This window comes from Alexandromys fortis, unplaced genomic scaffold (genome assembly GCF_014885135.2).
Source record: "Alexandromys fortis isolate MF-2015 unplaced genomic scaffold, M_Fortis_MF-2015_v1.1 scaffold_9, whole genome shotgun sequence".
NCBI lineage: Eukaryota > Metazoa > Chordata > Mammalia > Rodentia > Cricetidae > Alexandromys > Alexandromys fortis.
The window spans coordinates 21,708,861-21,719,452 of NW_026067892.1; the positions used below are offsets into that span (position 1 = coordinate 21,708,861).

The 10,592-nt window shown below is 42.9% G+C and overlaps 1 protein-coding gene across 5 annotated transcripts in view; it reads right to left on the reverse strand.

Annotated features, from left to right (window-relative positions):
* The window catches only part of Ccdc138 (coiled-coil domain containing 138), a 39,202-nt gene extending 28,859 nt beyond the window's left edge, over nt 1-10,343 (reverse strand). Inside the window, exons 1-6 of one of the 5 annotated variants that reach the window (XM_050143241.1) lie at nt 9,673-9,887; nt 8,742-8,786; nt 8,527-8,581; nt 5,385-5,502; nt 1,751-1,878; nt 796-977 (exon numbers count right to left, since the gene is read on the reverse strand). In XM_050143241.1, the coding sequence (XP_049999198.1) occupies nt 796-977; nt 1,751-1,878; nt 5,385-5,502; nt 8,527-8,581; nt 8,742-8,786; nt 9,673-9,825 (681 nt within the window). In that variant the 5' untranslated portion in view covers nt 9,826-9,887. Of the gene's footprint in view, nt 1-795; nt 978-1,750; nt 1,879-5,384; nt 5,506-8,526; nt 8,582-8,741; nt 8,787-9,672; nt 9,888-9,907; nt 10,049-10,087 lie in introns of those variants that run through there. The other 4 variants (XM_050143233.1, XM_050143247.1, XM_050143253.1 and 1 more) reach the window with 4 other exon arrangements.
* Between the last annotated feature and the right edge of the window lie 249 nt (nt 10,344-10,592).

Below are 10,592 nucleotides of genomic sequence, written 5' to 3' on the forward strand. Positions count from 1 at the left end.
AACTAAGTCCTCTGCATGTGGGAGTCAGTGGTGAAGCTTGGACTATCTGAGAGGCCCCTGGCAGTAGGTCCAGGATCTATCCCTGGTGCATGAGCAAGCTTGATGGAGCCCATTCCCTATGGTGGATACCATGCTCAGCCTTAATGCGGGGCAGAGGAACTTGGTTCTGCCCCCAAATTAATGTGTCAGATTTTGTTGACATCAGGCATTGGTCGGCCAGCCACGGATTAAGAGTGGAAGCAAGAGGCAGTAGGGATAATTTAAGAAAAACTGACAAGAAAGAAGCCAAACTAAGGACAGTCATTTATTAGTAAGAACAGGTCTCTCCGTGTGTGTATTTATATGGGAGTTGGTTGGCATGCCCCCAAAAGAGTAAACACACCCACCCACACCCACCCTTTAGATGGAAGCCCCATAGATAACATGATTGCCCATGTTTAGAGTTGAATTTTGACAAGAGACTTCTTACACTTAAGTACTTATAGCAATGAATTTATAATGTCTTCAAATTACACACTTTATATCAGCACTTTTTGTTTTCTATCTTAAGGATGGGCTGGGCTGAAAACAAACACAAGAAACGTAAAATCAAAAGACACACCTCCAGGTAAACTACCGCTGCTTTAAAATTTCTCTCAGTCACTACGTTTCCCGTTCAACAATCCTATAAATTAAGCCTGTCCCTTCTGACTTCTTGACCTGTGTATGTATAACTCAAATCCTTATACTGAAGTTTTGCAAATAGTCTTAGAACACAAACAACTCTGAATTTCCAGTTCAGCATCTGGTTTTCACCTGCAGTTTCAGATGGATATGAAGTAATTCATCATATATTTCATTTATTTGATGCGGAAGTAAACTCTGCTTCTTTGACTCTTTGGATTTTGGATAAATGACCTGTTTCGGAGGAGAGTCAACGGAATCGCTGCAACGTTCAGTCTGAAGTCTTGATGAGGCTATGCTAGTCGGCAGGGCATCTGCAAGAGTTTTAAATTTTCTCAGAGAAATCTTCCGAGGGAGCTGCTTTAAATAAAGCTTACAGTATTGTTTAAAAGTCTGGAAAGAATAACACGGCACAATAATAAAATATCAGATTTGGATTTGTACTTTGTGCGATATTCCTGGTGGATCTGAGATTGTTTCGGACTTAACTGGAATGTGCATGAAAACACTCACGCACTAAGTAGCCCAGGCCAAGATAAGGAGTAGCAGGGAAGCCAGCTGTGGCGATCTACAGAACTTGCTGAAAGCATCAGGGCTGCTCAAATCCTCAGAAGTCCTTTCCGCAAGGAAACATGAAAAGGAACTAAAGATATCATAAAAGCTCAGTTTATCATATACTTACTTGAATAGGTTTTGAATATTTATTTATTTATTTATTATGTATATAATATTCTGTCTGTGTGTATGTCTGCAGCCAGAAGAGGGCACCAGATCTCATCACAGATGGCCGTGAGCCACCATGTGGTTGCTGGGAATTGAACTCAGGACCTCTGGAAGAGCAGGCAATGCTCCTAACCGCTGAGCCATCTCTCCAGCCCCTTGAATAGGTTTTGAAAACAGAAGAACAACAACCAGAAAGTGGTTTGTTTATTTCTCTTCTCCTTTAACACTAAGCACAGCGAGCATCTTACGGTTTATAAAGTTTCAGAACACAGAAATCCACAGATTCCTGAGGAGCAGTTACTGCTGTGAGGTAAGCATGACCGACTCTACGTGACAAATTCCTATTTATGAGTATTTCCCTTACCTTTCTCTATTTCTCTGAAGGACTGCTTTGTTATTTTGGAGGCACCATCTCTATGATCATCTTCGAATGATTCTTTTTCTGTTTCCCATTTCTTTAAATTATGAAAAGAATCCAGTTCGTCATCTAGGCTTTAACAATACACATATCAAAAATCCGGAGTTCACTACAACAACTGACAAGAGAAGAACTGCTCTTCAGACAGTGTCACCCACACGAGGAAAATGTAGAAATCATTGTTAAATACAACCAAGATGCATGTAAAACGCACATGCATGTAAAACTAGGTCAAAAGCCCTGAAGCCCACTGCAAGTGTCTTCCAACCTTCTCTGCACATTAAACAGACGTACTTTAAAACAATTTAAAAGCTGTAGAATGCTCTGTGGCTGCCAAACCCTTCTGAAACCCAGCAATGCAGACACCCCAGGCTTTGTTATCTAGTTTCGTTAAGACGATTAACAGTTAATGTAGAAACCAGAATCAGAACCTCATGTTCTGAGGTTACCTCAGGGCAGAATGGCTCACAAGGAACATAATGTAAGTTACAAACACATTTGATCATTTTTTTCTGGTAGTACATTCAAACACATTAAGAAGATGCGAGACTTTCACATTATTTTCAGTTATCACGGTACATATAAAATGTCACTCCACCAAAGAATGAGCATAAGACACCAAGGTTGTATGGTTGTGTATAAAGTACTCCTACGGGCCCCAGTGTTGATATCCCAGAATCTCTGAATGACTGGTTTACAAGTATGACAATTTCATTAACAGGTTAACCCACTAATTATTCCATCTTACTAAATGAGCTTTTAGGAAAGATGTTTTTCTTTTCTTTTCTTTTTTTTTTTTTAAATATTTATTTATTATGTATACAATATTCTGTCTGTGTGTATGCCTGCAGGCCAGAAGAGGGCACCAGACCCCATTACAGATGGTTGTGAGCCACCATGTGGTTGCTGGGAATTGAACTCAGGACCTTTGGAAGAGCAGGCAATGCTCTTAACCTTTGAGCCATCACTCCAGCCCCATGTTTTTCTTTTTTTTTTGTTTTGTTTTTTTTTGTTTTGTTTTGTTTTGTTTTTCGAGACAGGGTTTCTCTGTGGCTTTGGAGCCTGTCCTGGAACTAGCTCTGTAGACCAGGCTGGTCTCAAACTCACAGAGATCCGCCTGCCTCTGCCTCCCGAGTGCTGGGATTAAAGGCGTGCGCCACCATCGCCCGGCAGGAAACATGTTTTTCAAAGATGCATCTCGTCCTGGTCCCTGCTCATCTGTCCCTGGGTCCCAGCTGCCGCGCCTTCCACCATGTCTGTATCACCACAGTCCTAGAATCATGGACCGAATCGGAAACCAGGAGTCAAAATAACTAACACAAAAGGATTTTACATTATCTTGACCACCCAACGTCTTTGAAATTTCTGGGTATATTCTGAATTTATAGCCTATCTCTTTCCAGACAAGTCCCTTTTCAAGTACTAACTAGCTATTTGTGACCTATATCTATCGGCAGGACAGCATACTTCTGGACTAGATTATGATTAAGGGTTGGAGAAAAAAAAGGCCAATGGTATAAAACTCTTCAGAGGTTATAAAACCTTCAGATTGTAATTTGGAATTGTACCCAGATTTATAAAAACAGTGGCAGTGGAAGAAGGTAGAGAGGTTTGAATGGGGAGTAGGAGCAGAGGCACAGGAAAAGTAGTAGGGTCAACCAGAACTAACGATGCATGGGAAAAAAAAAACGTAAGGAAAGCTAATACTTGATAAGTTAATTAAAAAACAGAACAGTTTGGGGCTAGAGAGATGGCTCAGCTGTTAAGAGCACTCATTACTCTTGCACAGGACCAAACTTCAGTTCCCAGCACCTACATGGTGTGGCTCACAGTCACCCATAACTCCAGTTCCAGGAAATCTAACACCTTCTTCTGACCTCCATGGGCATCAGGCACACGTGTGGTGCACATACGTAAAATGCAAGGAAAACACTTGCACACATAAAACAAACCTAAAAAGGTGGGGATGGTGGTTTAGCCCTAGCAAACTAAAGGAGCAGGAGGATCTCCATTGTCTACAGAGCCAGTTCCTGGATAGCCAGAGCTACACTGGGAGACCCTGTCACACACACAAATAAGAAATAGGGATTGCAGAGATGGCTCTCAGCTTAAGAGCACTGACTGCTCTTGCACAGGATCCAGCTTCGTTCGACTCCCTGCACTGACATGGCAGCTCACAGCCATTTGTAACTCCAGTATCAGGGGATACGACGCCCTCTTCTGATAATCTCAGGCAATGCACACATGTTTTGCAGAGATACAGAACTAAACAGTTCAGTGGTTCTCAACCTTCCTAACTCTGCAACACTTTAATACAATTCCTTACGTTGTGGCAACTCTGAACCATAAAATTATTTCAATTGCTACTTCATAATTGTAATTTTGCTAATGTTATGAATCATATTGTAAATATCTGTGTTTTCTGATGGGCTTAGGTGACCCCTGTGACCCCCTCACAATGGTCGTGACCCACATGTTGAGAACTACTGGCTATACAGTTAAGAGCACCTGTTGCTCTTGCAGAAGACTTGAGTTTAATTTCCGGTACCCACATGATTCCATAACCCCAGCTCCAGGGGACTCAACAAGCACGCACATAGTACACAAACACTCATGCACACAAAAAAGTCACATGCATAGAGTAAAATAAATACATCTTTTTTAAAAATTAAAGGGGCTAGGTGATGGTGGTGCACACCTTTAATCCCAGCACTCAGGAGGCAGAGACAGGTGGATCTCTGTGAGTTCGAGGCCAGCTTGGTCTACAAGAGTGAGTTCCAGGACAGGCTCCAAAGCTACAGAGAAACCCTGTCTCAAAGAGAGAGAAAGAAAGACTGAAGAGATGGCACAACAGTTAAGAGAACTTGAGCACTTGTTGCTCTTGCAGAGGACCTGGGTTCAGCTCCCAGATCTTTATGGTGGCTCACAACATGTTGACCTCCTGGGCACCAGATATGCATATTACATGCAGGCAAAACAGTCATACACATAAGATGAAACGAATAAATTTTTTTAAAATTGTTTAATTACGTAATAACTCAGAGCAGGAGGGAAGGCTCAGTGAACAAACGCACGTGCTGCCAAGGCTGACAACCTGAGTTTAATTTAATCCCCGGGACCCAAACAGTAGAAGGACAGAACTAACTCCTATGAACTGTGCTCTGGCCTCGACACATGCGCACACCATCCGCCACCCACAGACACTCACTAAATAAATGAATAAATGTAATAAAGAATAAATAGGGATGCAGCAATGGCTTAGTGGCCAGAAGCAGCTGCTCTTCCAGAGGTTCCTGGACCACACAGTGGTTCACAGCTGTCTGTAACTCATTTCAGGAGGTGAGCTACCCTCTCCTGGCTTCCTTAGGAGTCAGGCACACACGTGATGCACAGACATACATGGAGGAAAAGTCCACATACACATAAAACATTTAAATTAGGCTCTTCAACTACTTATCAGGATGAAGACTGCTTTTACTTCCATCCAAGAAAACACACACACACACACACACACCTCTTTTCTACTGCCTTTCTTGAGTTGCTAACAGGACAGTAACAATATCTATTCTGAATTCCTTACCAGTTCACATTTAAGTGTTTGAAGGAACTGCAAAAAGGTGTTGTGGAATGCTTCCTTTCATCAGAGTAACATCTTAATGAGGAACCAACTTTATCTCCAGAGCAGTAGGTATCCAGATCTTCTGTCAAAAAAAAAAAAAAAATTACACAATGACATCAGATACTAATGATCTCATTCTGGCCTCGTAACAGTAAGACAACAAAATCACTGATTTATCTGTCTCTCTAATGAGAATACACACTAAATTTCATATTGATATGGTGCCTTTTGCATCCTTATTTGACCCAGGCAATGACTCTCCTGATATTGTGCCTTACCGACGTTTTACATCATTACTTGACCCAGGTGATGGCTCTGTAAAGTAAGAACAGGTGTCTTTAAGTCTACTGCACAAGTTAAAACCCCAGAGAGCAGAGAGCTGATGGGAAGCGGGTGTGTTCTGGAAATCAGAATGTAGCCTTTTTACCTCCTAACATGGTCCTCAAGCATTTGTTTCTTAACAACTGTAAACCTATGTCTAAATCCAGTGAAAAGGAAAACACTTCAGATAAAAACAAAATAGATTACTGTCTTAGTTACTTAGGGTTTCTATTGCTGTGAAGAGACACCATGACTTTGGCAACTCTTAGAAAGAAAAAACACTTAATTGGGGCTGGCTTGCGGTTTCAGAGGTTTAGTCCACTATCTTCATAGTAGGACATGAGTGTGCAGGTAGACATGGGTGCTGGAGAGGTAGCTCAGAGTCTGGATCCACAGGCAGCAGAAAGATGCAAAGAGCCACTATTCCTGGCTTGGGCTTCTGAGATCTCACTTCCTCCAATAAGGCCACACCTATGCCAACAAGGTCCTGCCACCTATGGGTCTATGGAGGCCATTTCATTGGAACCACCACAATTACTGACTCAGTTAGCTGGTATAACCTACCACAGCGAATGTCCATACATTATTCACATTTTATTTGAACCACCACAATTCTGACTCAGTTAGCTGGTCTAACCTACCACAGCGAGTGTCCGTACATTATTCACATTTCAAAAAATTCAAACTAGCTGGGCCTTGTGGTGTACACCATAATTACACTGCTTGGGAGACTAGAACAGGAAGTTAGAGGACAGCCTGGGTCTCCCTGTTTGCTTCAGTGGTCAATTTGACACAGCACAGGGTTATCCGAGAGACACATCTGAGGGACTGTGGGCTGCTTCTTCATTGCTGAGGTACCTGTGGACAGAGACTGCCCCAGGCAGGAGATCCTGGGTGAAGTAAGAAGCTAGCTGAACAGAAGCTGGGAAACAGCCAGGGAGCAGCCTTCTTCCAAGGTCTCTGCTTCAGTTCTTGCCTCCAGGATCCTGCTTGAGCTCCTGCCCTGACTTCCTTAGAAGCTGATGTAGTGGGAGGTAAATCAACGCTTTCCCAAGTTGCTTTTGGTAACTGTTTTTATTGCAGCAACACAAAGTAAATTAGGGCTCTAGGCTGTGTAACAAAGCCCCTTTCAATGCTGATGAAATTTCAAGATGTAAGAAGTCTAGGGAAATATGAAATAACCTAGTAAACCATCTGATGGACTTTTTCATGTTTTGATGTAAAGCCCTTCAGAAGCTGGGGTGCAGAAGCTGGGGTGCAGAAGCTGGAGAGACAAGCGAGATAAGTGCAGGTCATACAAATTTCCATTCTTGGTGCTAGTCATAACCAACCCCACATCTGAACAAAAATTTTAAAAAGATAGGACTTACCATTACTCATTTCTGTAGATTTAGTTTTCATTTTATGTGTGTGTGTGTGTGTGCGTGCATGTGTGTGTGTACCACGTGTGTGCAGGGGTCCACAGTGACCACCAGATAACTTTCTCATTTCTAGTCCAAGTCAATCTTTATAAAAAGCCTTCCAGTCTCTCCGCACTGGCTCTGTTGCAAGCGGAAATAATCCCTTTTTTCTAATACATTCCTAAGGTTCTGGGTATCTGCTGTCAATCCTTTTTGATTATTACTTCAGCAATCAACTTGAACTGGTTTATTATTATTATTATTATTAATGATCTCATTCTGTCTGTAGACCGAACTTTGATATTCCAGAAACATTAACCGTTCTTCCTCTCACTTCACATGTACTTTTCCGAAAGTGCCTGTACAGGAATCCCTGCCAAAAGGGTGTTTCACTGAGAGTGGTTTTTTTTAATTTATTACCAAACAAGTTTTATCCTAGCGAGCAGTTTGCCACCTACCACTATATAACATACTGTGGAAATCAGATCTGGGCCTGCAGACTTACATGAATCAGGTCAATATAGCTCTCCAGTCCACTAGTCCTCAGACCCAGCTCCCACACATGGACGAACTTAAAGACACTACTGATGCCGTAATTACCAAAATTTACTGACTATTATGTTTAACTAATAAATATAGCACTGAAGAATTAACAAATGGCTAATATTAATAGATTAATGGTTAATATTTATTACTGTAAAAAATAAGTTTTAGCTTATCAAAAAAATTACAACTCCCAGGATAATTATGGTTTTCCAACTCCATTCATTTTATAAATTTTCCCTTTAGTTTCTTTTTTTTTTATTTTTTTTTTGATTTTTCGAGACAGGGTTTTTCTGTAGCTTTTGGTGCCTGTCCTGGAACTAGATCTGTAGACCAGGCTGGCCTCGAACTCACAGAGATCCACCTGCCTCTGCCTCCTGAGTGCAGGGATTAAAGGCATGTGCCACCACCGCCCAGCTTCCCTTTAGTTTCTATCCTAGTAACCTTTCCTGCCTAAAAAGACCAACTAGTGTTCCTCACCCAATACCCAATGCTCAATTTCTAACATCATCGAAAGCAAACATATCTGCTGGAGACATTGATTAGTGACCAAGCACTTGATCAGCATTGATCAAGGGTCTACTTTTGATTCCCAGCATCCCGGCAGTAAAAAGAAAAAGAAGGTGCACATATTATAAATTAAACACACACCAAAAACTCTCATTAAATTTAATTTTTAAAGGCATCTCAAATATTCATCCCTAAATTCACAATTATTATTAGGTGATTGCCAAATTGAAAATTTTAAAATAAAAAATAAGCAACATTAACCCCACGTCTAAACATTTACAAAAATCTCTCAAATGTGTTAAAAGACTCAAAATATTCTATTGGCTTACCTGGAGAGCTTAGAATTCTTTTATATTTAGTCTGATCAAACTTGGAAAGCTCATGCTAGAGGAATAAAGAAAACACACTTAAACACTAAGAAATATTCCCTTAAGATATTTTTCCATCAATTACATGTTAATTACCAAGGTTAGCATGGAAAAGCCTAGGGGCCTCACCCTAAGCAACATTAGCATCCCTGATTAGACAAGCAAACATCATATACCTGTTGATTCATCAGAGTGGCCCACACACCATTCATGTCGTAGTCCTGCCAAAAATACAAAACCAGAATGAAATCAAACCAGGACCCATCAGACAAACTCACACTGGGAGGCGTTCTATACACAACAGACTTCGGCCTTGTCAAAGCATTAATGACGTAAGAAACTAAGTGTGGGCATCGGTTGTAGATCAAGGGCAACAGAGACAACCAAACGTCATGTTCAGACCTAGGTGGTATCTGCACCCGGAAAAACTTTCTACAAAAGGTCATAATTGAGGTACTTAGTGAAATCTGTCTATAAGCTATGCGTTATCCTGTATTATTGTAGCAATACTAAATTTCCTGGAAAATATCAATGAGGCTTTAAGATTTTGAGAACGTGCTTCACAGGAAAACCAAAGTATGTATGTGTTGCGACTGAATTAAGGTTATGTGAGGACAGAATGAATTTGTGGCATGGACGTGGGAACACTGAAATATACTGGTATTTCTCAAGAAGGGATTTTGGAAAAACAGCAAACGTGGGAAGGAACTCGGGAATGCCTGCGAGCTTCCTCAACTTCTGGAGAACAGGGTGAAAGATGTTCCCATACCTCAGATGTTTTTTCTTTTTTCTTTTTTTTAAATATTTTATTTATTTATTATGTATACAATATTCTGTCTGGCCAGAAGAGGGCACCCGACCTCATTACATGGAGGTTGTGAGCCACCATGTGGTTGTCGGGAATTGAACTCAGGACCTTTGGAAGAGCAGGCAATGCTCTTAACCACTGAGCCATCTCTCCAGCCCCTTCAGATATTTTTCTGAAGACAACATTGTTGAACTTTCTAAAACCTTGAATTTGCTAGGCTGTGAAGCAGGCTTCTCAGCTGAACCGTAAACTCCCACCTCTGTTATCAAAGGAGGTGTGATAATAAAAATAAGCCTCACGGAAACTTCAGGGCTGCAAATGGTTTCCCGCGTTAGTTCTTCCAGCTTTCTTCGGAGATGCGATCTAGCCAACCTCTCACAAAATACTAGCAAATTTCCAGAGTGGAGGGGGCCGCAGCAAAAATGGCAAGACTCCCCTGGTGAACGGTGCATTCAAGGGAGGGCTACACGAATGCATACTGCCACAACTTCTAAGTTTGCAATTATTCGATGTAAGCTTTCCTGAAAGACCTACGTCGTCTTGTACGCCTGCTGCACTCGGGCCCAGGCCTGCTGCACCGAGACCACGCCCCGTGCTTCGCGACGTTTCCCCCGAGGGAGGACGCTCTCTGGCGGCTCGGAGGAGGGCGACCGGGGCCATCCCGTAGCAGCCCGCCCTCCCGGTGGAGCTCGCCGCGGCCTCCACTCCCCTCACCTCCACGGTGCAGCTTCCCGCCAGGCCGTAGCGGCTTTTGAGACGCTCCACTACCATGTCCTGCCCGGGTGGCTTGACCACCCTACGCTCCATGGTGGGTCGCTGACCACGGTCGCCCGGGGAACCGCGCTCACAGGCGCGTCGGGGCGGGCCTACGTCACGACGCCCGGCCCCGCCCCCGGGGGCGCTGGAAACCAGTGGAAAGAGGGGTGCGAAGAGGACTCACTGCTAGCCAGTTCCTTTGTCCCTTCCAGATTCTTGTCCTTCGGTTCCAAGTCTCCGCCCTCCCCGCCCCGCCCTGCGCAGTAAATGAAGTCTTCCCGCGCAAGCTCAGACCCGGCCCGCACGAGGGCGAGTGTGTTCAGCACACCTGCGGGTCAGCGTGTTCCCAGGGGCCTGGGGCCTCATGGGACACAGGGTAAAATGTTTACTGTGCATAGAACTAAGGACACTCTCTTCATCAAAAGAAAAATCAGGACATGTCTGAACGCTAGGCACATGAACT